At 53.0% G+C, this 19,508-nt stretch overlaps 8 protein-coding genes and 1 non-coding gene across 9 annotated transcripts; 2 read left to right on the top strand and 7 right to left on the bottom strand.

The window, feature by feature from the left end:
• Positions 1-63: 63 nt before the first annotated feature.
• OGAPODRAFT_23895 (uncharacterized protein) lies at positions 64-732 on the top strand (the record flags this gene model as incomplete). The annotated part of the gene is made up of 1 exon (XM_018355256.1): positions 64-732. The coding sequence occupies one exon, from the start codon at positions 64-66 to the stop codon at positions 730-732; it is 669 nt and encodes a 222-aa protein (XP_018211487.1).
• Positions 294-6,070, bottom strand: OGAPODRAFT_82181 (uncharacterized protein; the record flags this gene model as incomplete). The annotated part of the gene is made up of 2 exons (XM_018356597.1): positions 294-1,815; positions 1,844-6,070. 2 exons carry the CDS (start codon positions 6,068-6,070, stop codon positions 1,729-1,731), a joined length of 4,314 nt encoding a protein of 1,437 aa, XP_018211488.1. The 3' UTR covers positions 294-1,728.
• An 803-nt stretch (positions 6,071-6,873) lies between these two features.
• Positions 6,874-7,656, bottom strand: OGAPODRAFT_16191 (uncharacterized protein). The gene has a single exon (XM_018354246.1). The coding sequence runs from the start codon at positions 7,632-7,634 to the stop codon at positions 7,005-7,007; it is 630 nt and encodes a 209-aa protein (XP_018211489.1). The 5' UTR covers positions 7,635-7,656; the 3' UTR covers positions 6,874-7,004.
• Positions 7,657-7,704: 48 nt separating this feature from the next.
• OGAPODRAFT_16192 (uncharacterized protein) lies at positions 7,705-12,088 on the bottom strand. The gene is made up of 2 exons (XM_018354247.1): positions 12,051-12,088; positions 7,705-12,014 (listed from the first exon to the last, which is right to left on the bottom strand). The coding sequence occupies exons 1-2, from the start codon at positions 12,055-12,057 to the stop codon at positions 8,389-8,391; spliced, it is 3,633 nt and encodes a 1,210-aa protein (XP_018211490.1). The 5' UTR covers positions 12,058-12,088; the 3' UTR covers positions 7,705-8,388.
• On the top strand, positions 7,763-8,333 carry OGAPODRAFT_7844 (uncharacterized protein; the record flags this gene model as incomplete). The annotated part of the gene is made up of 2 exons (XM_018356450.1): positions 7,763-8,286; positions 8,315-8,333. The coding sequence occupies 2 exons, from the start codon at positions 7,763-7,765 to the stop codon at positions 8,331-8,333; spliced, it is 543 nt and encodes a 180-aa protein (XP_018211491.1).
• A 252-nt stretch (positions 12,089-12,340) lies between the features above and the next one.
• OGAPODRAFT_t28 lies at positions 12,341-12,413 on the bottom strand. Its single transcript has one exon. It is a non-coding gene; the product is annotated as a tRNA-Thr (tRNA).
• A 99-nt stretch (positions 12,414-12,512) lies between these two features.
• OGAPODRAFT_76097 (uncharacterized protein) lies at positions 12,513-15,181 on the bottom strand. The gene is made up of 3 exons (XM_018356125.1): positions 15,001-15,181; positions 14,659-14,916; positions 12,513-14,435 (listed from the first exon to the last, which is right to left on the bottom strand). Exons 1-3 carry the CDS (start codon positions 15,002-15,004, stop codon positions 12,529-12,531), a joined length of 2,169 nt encoding a protein of 722 aa, XP_018211492.1. The 5' UTR covers positions 15,005-15,181; the 3' UTR covers positions 12,513-12,528.
• A 99-nt stretch (positions 15,182-15,280) lies between these two features.
• OGAPODRAFT_76098 (uncharacterized protein) lies at positions 15,281-17,433 on the bottom strand (the record flags this gene model as incomplete). Its single annotated transcript, XM_018356126.1, has 1 exon — positions 15,281-17,433. One exon carries the CDS (start codon positions 17,431-17,433, stop codon positions 15,331-15,333), a length of 2,103 nt encoding a protein of 700 aa, XP_018211493.1. The 3' UTR covers positions 15,281-15,330.
• OGAPODRAFT_16194 (uncharacterized protein) lies at positions 17,423-19,412 on the bottom strand. The gene has a single exon (XM_018354248.1). It carries the CDS (start codon positions 19,346-19,348, stop codon positions 17,603-17,605), a length of 1,746 nt encoding a protein of 581 aa, XP_018211494.1. The 5' UTR covers positions 19,349-19,412; the 3' UTR covers positions 17,423-17,602.
• Positions 19,413-19,508: the final 96 nt, after the last annotated feature.

A 19,508-nucleotide genomic window follows, 5' to 3' on the forward strand; every position in this document is an offset into this window, starting at 1 on the left:
TATATGTGTGTCAAGGGATAAACTAAAAAATATTGTATTTATTGAATTAATCTTATTTATTTTATGCTCTCTACGCCGCTGATTGCGAAAACAGACTACGACAAAATATACGAGCCGGCCGAGGACTCTTTTTTGCTCCTGGATCTGTTTGAAGAGATCGGGGCGACAGTCGCTAATAATAAGCCCCGACTCGTGGTGGAGCTCGGAACAGGTTCAGGAATAGTGTCTACATTTCTGAACCAGCATATACTGAAAAATGCATTTCTTATAGCGACGGATATAAACCCGCATTGCTGCCATGCCGCGATCGCCACAAATGCGAAAAATGCAGCCACGGTGAACTTCGACTCCATCCAAGGCGACCTCACGTCCAGTCTGAGACCAGCGTCGGTCGACCTGCTCATCTTTAATCCGCCATACGTGCCATCTCCGTTTGTTCCTACCGTGCCTGAGTCAGCAGAGGACCAGACGTGGCTCGATCTCGCGCTGGACGGCGGAAACGATGGCATGGCCGTTACAAATAGACTGTTGCAGAGTCTTGGGAAAATTCTCGCTCCCAAGGGCCAGGCGTACATTCTTTTCTGTGCGCGCAATAACCCTTCAATGGTGGCAGAACAGTTCCTCAAAGACCACCCGTCGTTCCGCGTCGAGAAGATGATTGAGCGAAAGGCCGGCTGGGAGGTCCTCAGCGTATACCTGTTCCAAAACACAGCTAGCCAAAAAGATCGCTAAGAATGTCCTTTTCGATAGCATCTGCATCAGCGTCCAATAGAGCGTACTCACTTTCGTAGTTCTGAATAGAGAGAGTCTCAAAAAATTCACGCAGGTCGTATATGGACTCCACTCTGCTGTGTCCCGCCAAAAGCGGTCTCTTCAACTTATCCACGCGACTCTCAATCTTGTCGTGAAGCTCTTTGGTCCGCATCTGTTTCAAGTTACTAATTTTGTCGACCAGAGACAGCACCGGAACGCTCGAATCACGATACACGGCGTCAATCGTGTCTGAGACAAACAGCCACTCAGTCAGCTGGAACTGCTCAGGCTTCAGAACCAGCAGGACGTCCAGCAGTTTGCATGCCTGTAAGACCAGCTCATTGTCAAACTCTAGCTGAGCGTCTGTAATTCTGTCTCCCTCCGCTGGATTTTCAAGTCTCACCCATAGCTGGTGTAGAACATATTGCAGCTCTGTGTAGACTGTTGGCCAGAGCGTGCTCAGATGAGGGTCAGAATATTTGAAGGTAATTACCCGAAGAAGGAGGAAAATGACAGGCTTCAGTGACTGGTTTGAGGAGTTCTTGAGCATGTCGGTCACCCTAAATTGCAAGTCGCTCACATTGTTCAGTAGGCTGTCCTTTGGAGAAATCAGCAGCAAATAGGCCATCCGTTTCAAGTTGAGTCGTTTGTTTGACATCTCAGAATCATTCCAGTTGAATAGAGTTGAAGAGCCGTGGTACGGAACCAGCCTCGTGACCAGCTCGTCCAGCTTTTCCTTATCTTCTTTAATCCAGCTGTACAATATGCCATTCCAGCGCGAACTGACTGGAGTGTCGAAGAATTTAGCGTCCATAATGATGTCGGAGCACAGATTTTTCCACAGTTTCAGCTGCAGACATTGGTTCATGTTAGATAAAGCCTCGATTAGATTCACCCCATACTCTGGAACCTGACCTGCATTTTTGTTTTTAAGGAGCGGAATCAGCGTGTTGTTGATGATCGTTGTGTAGCAGCTCACCACCTTGTCGCTGTCTTGGACGATGACAGGCACTTTTGGAACAACAAAAACCATAGAAGTGCACAGCTCCTCCTTCGCCGTCTCTTTTTCCAATGGAACAGTGTCTCTGACTGGCGACGCTCCCTTCATGGTTGGGACTGACGGACTTTTGAGGTTCTCCACACCCGTCTCTATCTTTGCAGGTGACTCTGGGTTCAGTTCCGATGAAGTTGGCGAATCATGGCTGTCTGTCCCAGGCAGGATATTAATAGGATTCAAGATAGACGCAATTGACTGGTCCTCAGAAGTCGCGTTCTTGACATTGGTGGCCATGGTGAGAATCTTGATGAACGAGTCCGTCATGTCCTTGCGCACTTTTCTCTGCTCGCCAAAACTGGTTTGCGACAGCTTTACTCCAACAATGGAGCTGAATTTGAGGATGTCTGATAGAAGTAGTCTATAGTGCGACATGTTGGTTTGGACATCTTTTAGAAAGCTTATCACTTGCGTCCATATTTCCTCTACCGAGTCGCTGCTCAACGAGTCCATATACTCCGTCAAGAAAGTGGAAATATCCTTATCATTAAGCTCATTAATCATGGACGACCGTTTGGATTGTTCTAAAGACGCCACGTTCACTCTCGACATGAGCGAGTTCAGCGCCAGAGGAATGATTTTCTCTGATTTGGCTCCATCTAAGAGATGGATTACTTTGAATGTAGAATATCTGTCTGAGCGGCTATCCTGGTTCCTCTGTGAGCTCATCAGCGTCTCCAGCGTCTCCAACGGCTCTAATACAAAGATGCTCTCCAGAATCCTTTTGGTTCTGTATTTTAGACGCGAAGCATTGTAGTTGATGGTTTTCGTAAAGGACAGAAATGACGGCTTCTCCTCGTCGATGAGTCTTGTGCTGGTCGTGTTGATGCCTATCATGGAACTCATTCGGGTGACCAACGGCGACGAGGGTGCCACGTTGATGGCATTGGCCTTGACTTTCGAATTCTCGTCCGACCACAGCCAGATTCGGTAGCATGTTTCCACTGCGAGCTTGAGAGCCTTCAGTATCTCTATCCGTCTTAGATAATCCTCACCTTTTTCGTCAGGAGCTTCTACCTGGAAAACACCCTGCATGACGGATCCAAAGAAACTGGACTCCTTCCCAGAGGCAGAATTATTAGCAAATAGTCTGGATTTCGTGGCTAGAAGGTATCTGTGGTTGACATTCAGCAGTTCCTGCAGACCGTTGATCAGCTCTAAAATGGCTTCGTCGGAGTCGCCCTCAGGCTCTGTTTGGCTGAAACGGGTCTTGATGGTGAAAAACTCGTCCAGCTTCTCACAAATACAGGCAGTGACGTTGAAACTGCTCCTGAAAAGCAGTTCCGGAGCGTAACTGGCGACACTTAAGATGAGACTATTCCAGGACGCCAATACCAGCGACGACCGCGAATTCAGAATTCCGCCCGAAACGATCTCGGCGAACTTTGGAGGCATACCGTCATTTTCGTAGTCGAACAGCTCCATTGCTATTTTTGAGTCGTAAGCAAGTCTCATAAATTTCGATATGGTGGACAAGTAGAACGTGGTAATCGAGTCGTCAAATAGACTTGCCTTCTTGCACAGTTTTGTCAAAGACGTGACGATCTCTGTAAATTCGTGCTCTGTTGCGTCTATCAGCATTTCCAAAAGACTCAAACAGGCCCTGACACAGCCACAGTACTGTTCAACAACTGTTCTATCAGACTGTGGAGCCTCCATGGACAGAAACCTCGAAATGACTGTGACAAGAAGGGACTTGTATGTGGTCACGTCCCAGCGGTGTCTAGAAATTATGGTGACATCGGCCTCGTTGTTGAGCGTGCAGGGTTCGCTTTTGAACAACGAAACCAGCTGCGGATCTGTGCGCAAAAGATTCATAATGGTGGCTAGCTGATAGTGGAAAAGCGCAAAATCTTCGTCTTCCTCATTTTTCAACTTGCCAGCGTTGACGAAACTGTTCTTGGAAAGCAGACCAGAACACAGGATCTTGAACATCTTATTGATCGATCCGGTGCCAATAGTCGACTTTATCCACCGAGAGACTATCAGCTTGTTCGTTTCGTTCTCGCTGGTGAGATCGTCCAACAGCAGTTTCAGGGGACGAACAAGAATGTTCTCTGTCTCATTCAATGCCAGGGTGTGTGTCCATAGAGCATTGAACGCTTTCATGCGCGTGAGCCTATCGGAGCCAAGAAAAAGAGACGAGAGCGCAGCCTCAATGTAGTGTGAGTCAACGCTCATTTCCAGTTGGCATATCATCTTCACCGTCTCGGCCTGATACTTCCCGCTCGGATGGACCAAACAGCTCCAGAGCAGATCCATGACCGTTTTCAGAGTCTGCAACAACTGCGCGCCGGAAGTCTGTTTAGCTAGGGTTTTGAAGAGAAGCGAAATGCCAAACGCAATCGGAACTGAGTCCTCGGTGAAATCGCCCGATTGGTAGCCGTTGACGGCCTTCAGCAACGTCAGGTCTTTCCACTGGTTTGCTCCATTGGGGATCTTTTCCAACAGCTCGTTGAGGATCTCGGAAAACTCGTAAAATAATGCCGCCTGCCGCGTTTCCAGCTGGACCGTGGTGATATGGGTCGTCAATGTGAGCAGTATGGCGCTCAGGTCAGCAGTGGTGTACGGTTTTTCCCCGGGGGCCTCCAACTGGGCCTCCTCAGAGGTGAAATTGTAGTACTGTTCCAGTTTGGCAACGATCTCGCTCTTGAATGTGGCCTTATCAACGGTTTCTATTTGGACGTACTTTTCCTCGGCATGTTCGATCGGCAAGAACGCTCTCTGTGGTATCAGTGACAGCAGAGTTCTAAGCAGCTCTATCCATTTTTTGCTGCCGTCAAACTGGGCCAGCGATGCCAACAGGGCCAATGGAAGATGCAGTACCACCATGTCTTCCTCCTCCACACGGAAATGCCTGAGTATGAACAATACAAGGTCAATATCCCTGTCTTTGATGAGCCGTAGCACGTCCGACCATATATTGATGGTCTCGACACTGTCGAAAAACGCATTCGCGTTTTTCACTAGCTCGTCAGAAATCTCCATCCTCTCCGTCTCGTGTGTCTCTTTGGTGCACCTGATTATTGGTATGAGGATTTTGGGGACAATGTACTGTCCGATCTCCCATTTATCCATGAGAGCCACCGCAATCTTGCACGCCTCAATGCACTGCTGGTATCTTGGCTGTGAGCTGGTGGAGCCCTCGAGCAGCGCGGCAATTGCCTGTGTCAGATGCTCCAGCCCGTACGAACGGAAATACTGCGATCTTGTTTCCGCCGTGACGGGCCGCTCAGTCTTGCCAGCTGCGCGCACTTGTTCTGTGTTGGACGGTCCAAGCAACCAGTTCCAGAGTCTCCTGTTTAACGACATGTCTTTGCGCAGAACAGTCCCCGTGGCTCTCAGCACCAACAGCTGTTTGTCTGCGTTGGAAACGAGAACCTGGAGAATCGGCGAGTGCAGCTGCAGCCGGCCGATCAACAAGTCAAAGAAGCCTCTTTGCACCAGCAGGTTCTCGTCGATTAGCCCCTCTCCAAACGCCTTTATCAGCAGTCCTGGCTCCGGAGTGACGCAGGCCCTGGTCTCGTCGTCAACGGCTTCCAACACGGCCTCTTTTCGCAGCTCCGGCTCCCCGTTGATCTTGAACAAAGGCATCCGGCGCACAAGCCATTCAAGAGCCCCTAGCCTCTTGTCGGGAGACGTAATGATGCACAGAAAAAGACACTGCCAGAAATGCGGATCGTTGTTTAAGTGCGCCCTGAAAGTGTCAATCAGCCCAAGAACAGCATCGAACGACTCGGACGTTGTGTCGTCCAACGCTGGCAAAAGACTAAGCAGAATTCCACGGAAGACAGCCCGCAGAATCAACGGCTCGATCGGCACCACATACGTTTTTAACAGCTCAATCAATTGCGGCTTCACACTGATGCTGGCGTATGACATCAGCGGAAGCAGCCCGGGCAGCCATGTACTGATGTGCAGCCCCAGCTCGTCAACACCCAGAATCTCAAAAATCTGTGTGTACACCTCCAGGGCCTTTCGATGCACTCCGCTGGGAAGCTTGGGCGACAGACATTTGGACAACGTCTTGGAAATATCGAACTCGCCGGGAATCCAATGGTTCGCCTGTGGCTCAGGGTTCGTCTTTAGTGCCCGCTGGAGCTTGCTCAGGTACGAAATGTAATCTGCCCACTCCTCGACAGAATCAAAGACCGTCAGGGCTTTGTCGATGTTGGATACGTATTTTCTCTCTTTGGAGCTCAATTGCTTGCTCCCGCTCTGCAGATCCGAGTTCCGGCCATACAACAGCGGCAACGGCGACATCGAGCGCAAGAACGCGCCGCCTTTGGATTGTGAAGCAGACATGGTGTAGACTCTATGTGGCTAAGTATTTTGTTTATCATAAACGTATGTCGCGGTGCAGAGGTGCCAAACATAGATCCCCAACTGGGCACAAAAAACCCTTCATTCCAAAGATACGCCATGTCTATACTGAAAACCGTGTGGTATCCCTTCAGAGTATGTAAACCTTTGGCAATGGGCTGACTTCAGGGCATTTACTATTTCACCTTCCATTTTGAGTGCTGGAGATACCTCAAGATGAACATTGTCAGCCTCGTGCTTGTCAGCGTGTTGATCTACGGGGCAGCGTTGTGTTTTTATCTTGCCTCTCTCTTTTTCACAGGAGGCATCTTCTCCTTCATTGGTCCAACAACGTTCCAGCTCATGACCTTCATCATCAACCTCATCAACGCACTCCTTCTTCTCCCGAGACCCCTCAAGTACACGTTTGATTACGTAATCAACACCGAGCTGGAGCTCGGGTACAACCATCTCTACCGCGGGCTTCTGGACAACCGGCTCAACGAGCACTATCGCGAGACGTTGTTTGGCAGGCTCTATCGCAACTGCAGGCAGCTGTTTGGTCCTGGGCGCTTTGTTTTGCGGGAGCTGCTATACCTAATGCTCAACATGATCCCGATTTTGGGTCCCATCATTGTGATTCTATTAAAGGCCTCCCGGGCCGGGTATTCGCGACATGTCCGCTACTTCCAGCTTAAAGGCTACACCAGGGCCCAAACGTATTTTTTGTGGCGCCAAAACAGGCATCTCTACTTTGCGTTTGGGCTTGTCTCGCTGTGCTTGGAGCAGCTGCCAATTATTAATATCTACTTTGCCTTTACCAACCACACGGGAGCGGCCCTGTGGGCGGTCGAGATTGAAAGAGCTTCGCGAGAGCTAGAAAAAGCTCGCTAGATCACTGTGGGATCGTTTTGCCCAAAAACCGCATGAGGTCTGCCATCTCCTCAGGCGACGAAGAGTGCTCCATTCCTTTGTACTCTTTGAACTCGATGTTCTGCAGACCTGCCTTTCTGTACACATCGACAGCATGACGGGCTGCTGCAATTGGTACCACAGGGTCTCTGTCTCCGTGTCCAAAGAAGACTGGAGTATTGAGGTTGGTGGTCTGGACTTTATCCTTGAGCGACTTCTCCACGGGGCAGAATCCAGACAACGCCACAATACCGGCAAGTGTGCGGTTGCAGGTTGCGCCAACTGCAAGGCTCAATGCTGCACCTTGTGAAAATCCGCCCACAACAATGCGGTTGCTAGGAATGCCATTTTTCACCTCAGTCTCGACCAATTGCTTTATCTCGTCAACACTCTTCCAGAACGTGACCGGATCCTCCTCCACTGTGTGGTCGATCGGGAACCTGGTCAGATCAAACCATGAACTCGTTGGCATTCCGTTGCAAACAGTCACGGGAATGACAGGGGCATTTGGCAGAATCACGTTGATGTGTCTAAACTGCTCCTGTCTGTGCAAAAGATCTGCAAAAAACTTCCAGCCGTCGGACGAGTCGCCCAGTCCGTGGATTATTATCATTGACGCTGTCGGCTTTAAAGCGGAGACCCTAGAAACAGACATGATGCTGGAAATGCTACAAATTAATTTTGAGAAATATTAGTTAAGTGAAGCTGGGAATATTATAAAATAAGTGAGTTCTTTTTACAATGTTGCCCAATGTCCCACCCAAGCCACTGATGGAGCAAGTTTTGGATCACGATAAGCTGGAATACCCACTTGTGCCTACAAGTGTGACACAGAAGCTGAAGTTTCCTTCAGAACTGCCTGAGTATTTTAACGAGCTGAGCACGTCTAAACTCCAGGAACTGGCCAGGTCGCCTGAGTTGCTTCAGAGCTATCTATACAAAACATCCAATTTTGACCAACTGGGCACAGAGATTGTGGAAGCGCTGCAAAAACAGATAGAGTACTCCACCAAACTGCTGAAAAACGTGAAAGAGGATATTGTGCCACAGACACACCAGATCGACAAACAGTTGGAGCAGTTTCACGAGAAGCTGAAGAAATTCGGCCAATTGCAGGTCCGCATGTACGACCTGCTGAATAGGTACTCGAGAGAGTCTATCATACGGGCTGTGGAGCGCAGCGTTAACGAGAAAGACAGGGAAACCAAGTCTCTTGTGGACCAGATCCGTTCGTCACCAGCTGAGATCGACGAAGCACAACTGGCGTCCTTCATGAGCACATACACTACAGAGCGTCAAGAGTACTATCTGAAATTAGAAAAATTGCATAGACTATACGAAGAGAGGGTTGGCGGGCTGGAAACACCTTAGGCGGAGTCCAGAAGAAAGTTTGTGGCAAGGTCCAACTGCCAGCTGTTCTTCTGCAGCGCGTCCACTGCCATCTTCTCGTCAAATCCCATTCCCTTCAGCTCCTCAATGGCTAATTGCTGGCTCTGGCTATAGATGGAGTCGCTAGGCACAGGCTCTGGATTGGACGGCTGTTCGGTGAAGCCGTCGCCAGGCTCGTATGGAGGCAGGCTTTCGAAATGTTCTGTGGCGGGCTGCAGACTTGGGTCGTTTCCAAAACCGGCAAACACCTGTTCCCAGTCGTCGTTGACCGCGCCTGCTCCAGCGCCGGCCTCAACAGCGTTCTGGGCGGATGGCCCAGAAAAGGAGAACCCGTGGGTGCCGGCATCAAAGCTGTTGAACTCGTCGAACTGCGGAGCGTTGAAAGAGTCCTCTGGACGGGCCTCCTCAAGCCCCAGGTCGTCGAACATGTTGTCGCTCTTCTGTGCTGTAAATGGATTGAACGACTTGTCGCCAGATTGCGCCTGGGCCGCATCCTCCTGTAGCTTCACAGGGCTTGAAATACTATCGTGGAACTCCTCGTCGTCGCTGCTCTCGTCTGGCTTAGGTTTGCCGGGAGCTGAAGTCTCGTGAGAAACTGATGGCTCCTCAGAGTCCTTTTCCGTGGCAAGCTGGGCCGGCTTAGTAGCTGGTGAATACAAATCGTCCTCCTCTGCGTCTTGGTCCTCCGCTTCGTTTTTTGTAGTGTCTGGGGTTTCTGTAGTGGTGTTGGACTCTGGCTCTTTCTCTGCGATCTGTGCAAACTCGCCCGGCAAACTTCCCGGCATCGTGTAGTGAGGAGCCAAGTCCTTGGCATCGTCATGGTTCACCATCTCGAACGACTCGCCGTTCTCGTTCGATGATATAGGCTCCGGAACTTCCTCTGTTCCTTCCGGCAGGATCTGAGAGCTCAGCACGGGCGGAGCAGACTCCTCTTCGATGGTGGAAGTGGGCGAGTCCGGCAGGTCAAAGTCGCCCCTGACAGACTGGGACGGATTGTTCTGAATGGAGGACGTTTCCGAGTGAGGAATGCCGAACGGAAGCGAGAACTGCTGCTGCGTTTGGGACCCGTCGTCCAGCTGCGACGTCTGGGAAGTGGCTGGCTCCGAACGAGACTTGGTCGACGAGTCAAAACCAGTGGTGTTCGAGACAGACTCGGTGGCCTCTCTTCTCAAGCCCTGTGCGCTGGGCACAGAGAATTCGGTCTCGTCGAAATTCTGCAGTGTAGACGTTGGCACCTCCTGCTCCTCAGACTCCTCGTTGTCTTGCTCGTCGCCGGACTTCTCGTGCTGGGCAGCAAGGTAACCGGCACCGGAAGCAAGAGCAGTACTAAAGCTGAGGTTTTTCTCTGCAAACTGGGCGCTGTAGTCGCCGTGTTTCTCGTGGAGGTCGTACTTTTCATCTTCCAGCTCTGCAGATCTAGTGAGCAGCTGCGAATGTTTCATCTCGATCTCGCTGATCGACTGGATCACAGAGTCAATTTTCGATCTAAGCTGGTTGTTTTCTTCTTCCTGTGTGGCCACTTGTTGCGTTGTCACCGCAAGCATCTTCTGCGACTGCGTCAGTTTCTGTGACAGCGACTCGATCTGCTGGTTCAGGTCAATCGACTCAGCGTTTAGCACGCCCAGCCGCTCCTTCATCGTCTGGTTACCCTTCTGTGTCTCCTCAACCTCCAGCTGCAATTTCTGGAGCTTGGACTGTTCCGAGTGATAGTTGGCCTCGGCGAGAGCCAATTCCTGTTTCAAAGAGTCCGACTCGTTGCGTGATTTGATTAACACCTCCTCCACCTCTTGCACCTGCTGCACCTCGCGCTCGTAGAGCGTCTTCAGCTGCGAGAGTTTCGACTCAATGCCCTCCTTCACCTTCATGATTCTGGCTAGTTCTTTCTGCGCCTTGTCTCTCTTGGCGTTCACGTTTGTGGTTTGTATTGTCAGGGAGTTTATCTGGTTGGAAAAGTTTGCAATGTCCACAGACGCCTGCGAAAGCTGATTGGAAACGTCTCTGTCTGTCGACGAGGTGCTTGCCGGTGGCTGCGGTTGGTTGGTGAACTGCGCCGGCGACGGAGCTGGAGAGGCGTCTTTGGACTCGATAACTGGGCTGGCCACGCTTCTCAGGGCTTCGTAATTAGCAGTAGGCTGTTTTGGAAGAGAAGGTGGCTGAGAGTCTGATTCGTCGAAATGGGGCTTCTGAGCACGGCCCGGGATGGCTGGCGGAATCGGTCTGGAGGGCCGATGGTCCAAGTCTTCTGGACCTTCGTCGTCGTCAGAGGACTCATCCGCGGCCGTTTGCTGGCTTTGCAGCTGGCGGCCAAAGTCCGACGTCGGAACAAAACCACCGTGGCCCGCGCTGTTGGGCTCGGCATGGGCAGAGCGGGGCGCCGGGACAGGAGGCACGGCCGTCTTCGAGGCCACACGTGCAGGCTGGCCAAAAACGTCCAGCAGGTCGTCCATGTGCGACTTGGAAGGGCTGGCGGTCTGCTGAGGAGCAGACGGAGAAGCAGGGAGTGGAGGTGGCACTTGGGAAGCAGAATGGATCTGGGGGCTGTCTGTGGCCTTGCTGGTCTGGATTAGCGAGACCGGAGTCTCCTGTGGGAGTTCAAAACCGGCCAGTTTCTTCTGCACCAGGTACATCGCAATGGAGAACTCCTGCTTGTTGAATGAGTCGGAGCCATCCAAATTGGCAAGCTCCCAGATGGTGGCCAGCGTATCGTTTGGCAGCTTTGACGTCATGAGGAACTTGGCAACCTCGTCGCCGGAAACCTTGCCCTGCTTGGATTTGTCCAGATTGTCAAAGACGGCGCCGTATTGCTGTTTCTGCTGCGGAGACATGGTCCAGGCGCTGAAGTTGGCAGAGCCCGAGCCAATAGAGCCGCCAGAAGCCTGCTGCAAAAGAGGTGACTGCGGCTGCGACGGGTTCGAGGCCACGGCCCAAACCGGCTCTGGAATGACCGCAGGGAGAATGGTCATGGACTTGTTGAGAAAACTCTGAATGAGGTGCATGGCCACAATGAACTGCGGTCTGCCAAGCTGACCCGTCTGCTTCTGATCGACCAGGTTCCATATTTTCTCCAAAATCTGTGTAGGCAGTCTGGCTTTGAGAAAGATGTCTCTGGCCTGGACTCCGGGTAGAACACCACCGGGAGCAGCTTTGTCAAACATGGCACCGAAACTAGCAGCCTGGTGGGGCGTCAGAACAGGAACAACCACCTGCTGCGAGTCCACGGACGAGGCCGACGAGACCCGCGACCCAGTGGCGTTCACAGGCAGACTGCCGCCCGTGGTGTTGACTGGGATCGAATTGAATTTGGCCAGCTGAGGTGGCACGTTCTGCGCAAGCTCTGGACTGAGCACCGCGCCGTTCTGAATGTGTCCAATAAGTCTCATTGCCACACAGAACCCAAACTGGTCCAGCGACCCTTTGTTGTCCGGGTCTGCAATGTTCCATATTTCTCCCAGTACTGGCGGACTAAGATTGGACGCCTCCAACAAAGGCTTCACAGACAGCCCGGAAAGCAGGCCCGTGTGCTTGAGATCGAGCGTTTTGAAGATTTGGCTGTAAAATTTCTTCTCGTCAGCGGTGAGAGGCTGCTTGAGATTGCCACCGGTGACTGGGCCGTTAGCGGACGGAGAAGAAGCGTACATACCCGACATAGTGATTGGAGCGGAAAAAGGCACAAAAGAGTTCGAATAGCGGCCGTGCTGGTGGAACGGTTCTGATCGTATTTGATAAACAATTTATTTCTGGCTAGTGTCCGGTTATGAGCGACGAACAATACGTGGGCGAGAAACAGACGAAACGATAACGGGAGGATCGGGGCTCCTAGTGTCGACAAGATTGGCGTAGGAATGCTCCGGCAGCTGGGTGCCAGAGGTGCCCTGTTCTACAGACTTAGTTGATACTGGCACGGCGTTGGTGGCAAAAAAAAACTAAAACTGCCCCCACTCAGATTTGAACTGAGGATCTCCACATTACTAGTGTGGCGCCTTACCAACTTGGCCATAAGGGCGATGTTCAATTCGAATTCCGAATGTCCACACATGGACAACCTCTGACTTCTTAGAATGAGTCCAATGCCACCCATCCTGGCTACGTTCCGGTGTTCAACGTTTATATTTATTATGCTACAAAGCATTCTTCCGCGTCAGATACTCAAACCGGCTGAAGGTGTATCCAATGAACGGAAGATCCTCCTTGGTGTCTGCCCCACCAACAACACTGCCCTTCATCTGCTCCCGCTGCTTGGCAGCTTGGGCCAGAGCAGGTGAGTCCGGCACGTTTTCTAACTCGTCGGTCGGGAAGAAGCGGGTGTCTGTGACGGACCTGAGTTTTGGGATGAACGGGGCCTCCACGTTGCGGATCTCGTCCCAGTTGACTCCACGGAAAAATGGGTGTGCTTTGATTTCGTTGGCGCCGCCGTTGCGGCCCAGTCGGTGGTCCGCGTCCGTCAGAAGCCTGAGGATCAGGTCCTCTGCCTCGGGACTCAGGTGAATATCCTCAGGAAATTGTAATGTCTCTCTCCAGTTGAGAATCTTGCAATACGTCTCTTTGGGGGTCTCGGAACAGAAAGGCGGCCAGCCCACCAGACACTCAAACATAATGGCGCCGAGCGACCACCAATCGCACGTCTGACCATACCCCTGGTTCAGAAAAATCTCTGGAGCAATGTAGTCGGGAGTTCCGACGGTAGAGTACGCCATGAGCCGTCTGGATTTGCGCCACGTCTGCATCTGCTGCCGATTCGACATGGTGAGGTTGATCGGGTCGACAAGCACGGAGTTTCGCCCCGTGTTGGAGCCACCCGCGCTATTGGCGTTGTCCTGGTCCAGCAACTTTCTGTAGTAGTTGGAATCGTGTGTCTTGTGGAACCCGGTCGACAGGCCAAAATCCGAGAGCTTGATGTGGCCGCGCATATCGATGAGAATGTTGTCTGGCTTGATGTCTCTATGAATGAATCCTAGTTTGTGTATCGCCTCGATCGCCAGCACGCACTCGGCAATGTAGAATCTAGTCACGTCCTCGGTGAAAATCTGCCACTTGATCAGCATAGTCATCAGGTCGCCGCCTGGCAAGAACTCCATGATCAGGTACAGATAGAGCGGGTCCTGGAAGGAGTAGTACAGCGACACGACCCATGGCGAGTTTGCGTCTGCTAGCACGTCCCGCTCGGCCTTCACGTGCGCGAGCTGCTCCTTCTTGTACATCTCGCTTTTCAGCAGCGTTTTCATGGCGTAGATCTTGCCCGTGTCGCGTTTTTGGACGAGTCGGACCTCGCCAAAGGCGCCCTTGCCGATCACCTTGACTGTGTGGAAATCCTCGAGACTGAGTCTTGTTCTTCGCAGCCGTAGAAACTGCGACTCGTTACGGCCAAAGAGCTGTAGCTCTCTATTCCGGCGCTCCCCAGAGCTCTCGGTGCCTAGCTTCTGCTCAAACGACACGCGTCTCTGGTTGCGCTCGATGGCATGCTCGATGGCTGTTTTGTAGTAGTGCTCGAGTTTCAGCTTGATCGAAGCGGCCTTGTCCTGCGACGACTTCGAAAACCACTCTGGATGCCGGTCAAAGTACACATAGTCGGCCGGAGGCTGCAACGACTGCACGCTCTGCCGGTACGATAGGTTCGAGTTGCTGTTGTTGGCGGCCGGATTCGAGTACGGAAATTCGGGCTGTTTCAACGCCGACTTGGACGGCGACACAAGTGACGAGCTCGACGAGATCGGCGCCAGGTTCGCCGACCGCACGCTGCGCGACGGACTCGAGGGCGGCTGAGGGTTTAGGTCGTTGAACTGCAAAGATCGGGTCGGCGACGTGCCGTACAGATTCTGATAGCCTGGAGCCTGCTGTTGTACCGGGTGCTGCATGTTGGGGATCTGCCCACCAAACGCGGGCGCCTGCTGAGGATGTTGTGGCCCGTTAGGCACGCCAAACTGCTGGTTGTTGTACTGTCGATACTGCTGATGCTGGTATAGGTTGTACATGTTCTGCTGGTAGTTCGTACCGCTGTCCTGCTGTGGATACATGGCTGGGAGGCGATCTGAGTTGGAAGGTGCTGATGGTTGCTCTCACAAAAGAAAACAAAACACGATCCTTGTTTTTTGGGAGTGTAGCAGAATTTAAAGGGAGGCGGTGCAAGGATGTGTGGGTGACTAAAGGAGAAACTACTAAAACATGGTACCTATAAGGGTTAACATTACACACTTAGAATTGCAGAGCTTGACCCTTTTGCTTCTTGTCTCCACCAAGCTCAAAGTGCTTACATCTCTTGAGTGGGAGTTGCAGCTTGGTCTTGCAGCTGACACATTCCAGTCTCAACACAACCTTCTTGGTGGTCTTGGCCTTCTTGTGGAAAACTTGCTTGGTCTGACCACCGTAACCGGATTGCTTGCGGTCGTATCTTCTCTTACCCTGGGCGTAAAGCGAAGCCTTTCCGGCCTTGTATTGGGTCACTCTGTGCTGGGTGTGTTTTCTGCAGTTCTTGCCCTTGCAGTAGGTCTTTCTGGTCTTTGGAACGTTAACTGAGGTTAGTAAGGAGGATGGGATGATGCCAGTAAACTGAGCAGGCCAGTCTAGTCTGACATCCTATTCTAATCAATACATACCCATTTCGATATCTGTGAAAGTCCTTGTAAAAATGTTTTAATATTTTTCACTCGCAAGATTCCCACTGCACACCACCGCCACGCGGGCTGGCCGAAAAATTTACGCCCGGCCAGTTTTCGCGCGAAGCAAGCACGGGGCGTTCCCGTGGTGCGAGGGTTGTATTTAACATCACGTGACACGTTTAATAGGCAAAAAACTCACATCACTCCTCTCCTTCATCCGTCCCCGACCCCCCACTTCTATTACCGTGGACACCCGTTCCAAGGTGTAAATAACTTCATTAGTACGGAGTAAATTCATTAATATATCTCATTGTATCATTACCACGTTCATCCTGCCAGCTGCGAAACATATTGCTTGAACCTCGCCAGCTCGGCCGGCAGCTGCACATAGTGGTTTGACGCGTCCTCGAACTCAAAGCTCAGCACCTTGCCGTAGTACTTCATCTTGAGCTTGATTTGGTCCGTCATCTGCGACAAACTGCTGACATAATCAAAGATCTTGATCAGGCCGTAGATGTTGTCGTTGACCACTCTATACTGCTCCACAGCAGTCTTGAAGAGCCCTGAGCCGAAAAGGGACTGGTACTGGGATGGGGTGAGGAAATCGACGAGCAGCGATAGGTAGTTGTTGAGGCTCGTGCCATCTCTGGACTTCTTGTAACCCTGGTTGATGACGAGCGCCGTGGCAAGCTCGGTTTGTTTCTCGTTCGAGTTGAGGTACGACACGAGGTTCAGGAGCGACTCGTTCGACAGCACGAGGCTGTCTTTGATGATGATTTCTCTTGTAAATCTGATGAGGTTCTTTCTGTCCATTCTGTCGAGCGCTGCGCCGACAAGAGTGTCGACCATCGACGAGAGATACTCGTAGTCGTCGTGCTGAACAAGCTGGTCGATAGCCTCGTCGAAATCTTTGCGCGGCACAATCATGTTCCAAACCTGTAATGCCGAGCCGAAGTCGTTAGCGTCGAGAAACTTTCTCATCACGAACGCGAGACTGGCCACAGACACCTCTGGCAGCCAGTCGACAGCGTTGAATCTGAGGTACGAATTGTACGCCTTGGCAGGGTCCAGGGCAGCCTGGCCGGCAATGAAGCTAGAGAGGAGCTTGGAGAGCGCACGCTGCTCTGACTTGTCGCAGTGGCCGACAACCTGGTCGAGAAAAGCGGTCGCCTCGGCAGACTGGCCGCATAGAAGGAGCGACTCGAGCATGACAGCGTAGATGTCGTACTGCTGCGCCTCCAGCACCTTGGCATCAATGCTGTCGTTGATATCGTGGTATAGGGCGTTGACAAGGCCGGTGTTTTTAGAGAAACCGGCGTATTTGAGCAGCTGCAAAAATAGGCTCAAGTTTTCGGTCAAATCAACACGTGACTTGAGCAGCTCGTAGAGCTTGTCGGCAGCAAGAATCTGCACACACTTGAACCTGTTTAGGCCCCGCACGAGGTCGTGGTAAACGGCCTGGTCGAAGCAGATCGCCGCGTTGGAGTTGTGGCTGATAAGGAACAGCTCGAGCGCAATGCGGAAGAAGTCTTTGCTGTTGCGGAACTCGCCCATGCTATAACTGTTCTGCGCACCCTTCAGCAGTGGGCCCACAACCAGCTCGTATGTCTCGTCGGATGGCTTCAGGTTGTTGGACAACATGTCTGAGTACACGTTGAGCAGGTGCGTGAGCTTGTCCTCGGCGGACTCACCGGTATCGGTGCGTTGCGGGATCGAGCGCAAGACTTTGTTGTACAGAGCAGTGGTGGGAACTAAACCCTTGCCTCTGAGGTTGAAGTAGACGGCAAGCACCTCGCTCGGCCGGTTGCTGGAAAGCAGATCGTCAATCAAACGTTCGTGAACCGAGAGTGGGGAGGCCGGATCGGCTTTCTTCGCCTGCTCGGACTTCTCAGCATTCTCCGCCGCCTCCCCCATCTCCCCCACCTGGAGATCGCGCAGCTGTCTTTCCAGTTCGTGCACCGTGGAGTACTGTCTCCTGCCAGACGGTCTTTCCAGCGCAAAGGTGCGCACGGTCGTGGAATTCGACCGCCGAAGCCGTAGCTGGCAACGGCCGTTGGCCACCGCACCCACGTGTACACTCATGTGGCCATTCTTGTTTGTTTTGCCGCCTGCCTTCTTGAGCAGGATCGGGGTTTGCCCACGGGTCTCGTCGTCGGTGTTTCGCGACTGGCCGAATATCACATAGTTGCGCGTCACCATCGCCGCGGGCGTAAGAATGTTGCAGTACCGGCAATACCGTGTTTTGCGACCAGACTCCTCACGGGCAACGTCATCCACTATGAGTAGGTCCTGGGGCTTCGCGTAGGAGGGCTTGAAAAAGGGGTGCGAGTAGCACTTGTTGCCCGACGAAGACGACACGTTGGATGCTCGCCGCCGCGCAAACGACGCTCCTGTCCGTTCCGTGAGATTCACAAAGCTGCGAAGAACCATGTTGGAATTTATTTGAGGGTTGATGCACAATATATACATTCCTAAAAAATACGGTGCGGGACCCGGGTCGCGATTGGCAGACCCCGCGACATAAACGGTAGCAGCATTTTTTTCGCGAGCCCCTCATTGGATGGGTGAAATTTGACACGGGGTGCGAGGGGGGGATCTTTCATGGCTGCGAGCCCTCGTTGATCCGTGGAATCAAACCGCAAGGACTCACCACATACTCCTGGAGCCTTCGCTCCGGCCCCTGCGGCCGGCGAGAGACGGCTCCGACGCCGCCGCCGGCAAAGTAGCGCCCCGCCTGCTGGTGCGGGATCGTGTAATCTGGGGAGTAGAAACTGGCACCCCCTGATTTCAGAGCCACGTCCATCGACGTGGCGTCGCGGACAACGTACTTGCCCACCCAGCGTTCGTTTGCGGTCAACGTTGTCATGCACCGGATCGAATCGCGCAGGATCTTGCGCCGCGAGGGCAGCCGCAGGTCGGTCCCCCACTTGTACTGCATGCGCAGCTCCTTCTCGGGCGGCGCAGAAAGGCTTGAGCTGGACACCGACGTCGGCGGCGTGGCGCGCTGCTGCAGTGTGGGGGAGCTGCTCAGTCCGTTCGACAGCGATGACGGCGTCGACAGCACCGGGGTGGGCTCGGGCATCGCTTCCGTTTCAGCTTCGGCAGACGACGTCGACAGCAACGTCACGAGCGTCGCGTCGGACCCGTGCCGAGTGTGCTGCCCAGTGTGCTGCGCGTACTCGTACTCCTCCGCAGGCCCATCACCGTCGTCGTCGTCGAACGTCGCGTCTAGATGGTCGCTCTCATCGTCCGGCTCAGCCTCGTCAACACTCTCGTTCGCAGGCGACTCCAGCGACAGCGGCTCGTGGTCGGACACGTCCGAAAACACCGCACTCGGCTCGTCGTGCCGCATGTCGGCCAGTTTCGAGCCCGCCGTTGAAAACTTGCGTTTCCACCTCGACACCAGCGACGACAGGTCTGCCGAGCTCGCACGCCGCCGGAATATGCCAAGAGATGGCCGCCGTCGGCATCCGACCATCAGCGAGTCGCCGTGCTGTCTGTTGCGTCGCCGGCGGCGCGGCACAGTCCTATACTTTGGCATTTCGCGGCGAGTCAGGTCAAGCGAGTTGTCGATTCCTAGATTCAGGCAGCAGTACCACTCGATCATGCTCTCGACAGTCGGAAATTCGAGCAGAAACTGCTCTGTCTCGACGCGCAGCCGCAGCGTGTGTTTTTTCTTCTTGTAGTCGGTCGCTATGCCCACCTTGGCGTACTGAAGCGAGTACGAGCGCACCAGGTTCTCGGGCACTAGCAGGCCCTGTTGCGCGAAAGACGCCTTGTCGCGCAAGTCACGCGACGTTGTGAGTCGCGACTTGTACAGTTTCTCGTTGTCTGCCGACAAACAGCCCGCAGGCCGTGCCGCAGCGTCTCTATTGTAAATGTTGAGTTGTGTCGAGTTAAGCTCGACAATCACCGATCGCCACTGCCGCTGCGGCGCAAGCTCGTATGGCGAAATCCACTCCAACTTGCGCGACAGCGTTGCAATCTTATAAACAGTCGGAAGATAGTCCGGCAGCAGCTCGTACCCCTCATCTGGGTTCGCGTACACCGGTTTGGGTTTGCCCGGCACGAGCGTGCTGTAGGAGGGCGGAAACACTGGCGTGGGCTCCAGAAAAGTCAGCGCATCCATGAGCTCGGTCAGATCGAAGTTTGGCACAGACTGCGATCGCTGTTTGCTGCCTGGCGCCGTCTCGGGCCGGCGAGGAGGCTGAGTCGCCGACTCGGTGTTGGCCCTCGTGCGCGGATGCGTGGCCGTGCTGGCCGTGCGCTGCGCCTCTGCGTGGGCCGGTGTGTCTGGGTCAGGCCTGGACGATAACATAAAAATCGATTTCCTGTTGACTGTCATGTCCTGATGCTAGATTTGTGCGCGGTAGTGGCTGTAGGGGGCCATACAACTGATGCGTGGGGGGGAGGCTATTCTGCACTTGGAAGTTCGTTTGGCAGCACTATTTAAGGCTGCAACACAATATCTCTCTGGTCTGTGGGAAGAAAACACTTGATCCTGT

The sequence above is a fragment of the Ogataea polymorpha genome, assembly GCF_001664045.1.
Source record: "Ogataea polymorpha strain NCYC 495 leu1.1 chromosome Unknown OGAPOscaffold_3, whole genome shotgun sequence".
NCBI classification, from domain to species: Eukaryota; Fungi; Ascomycota; class Pichiomycetes; order Pichiales; family Pichiaceae; genus Ogataea; species Ogataea polymorpha.

Excerpts from the sequence above, each read along its gene's own strand:
- OGAPODRAFT_16191 (XM_018354246.1), bottom strand. The coding sequence starts at position 7,634 with ATGATAATAATCCACGGACTGGGCGACTCGTCCGACGGCTGGAAGTTT.
- OGAPODRAFT_76097 (XM_018356125.1), bottom strand. Across the intron at positions 14,436-14,658 it reads GCAACTCCCACTCAAGAGAT|ATCGCCTCCCAGCCATGTAT; the intron begins GTAAGCACTTTG and ends CTTCCAACTCAG.
- OGAPODRAFT_16194 (XM_018354248.1), bottom strand. The coding sequence starts at position 19,348 with ATGACAGTCAACAGGAAATCGATTTTTATGTTATCGTCCAGGCCTGAC.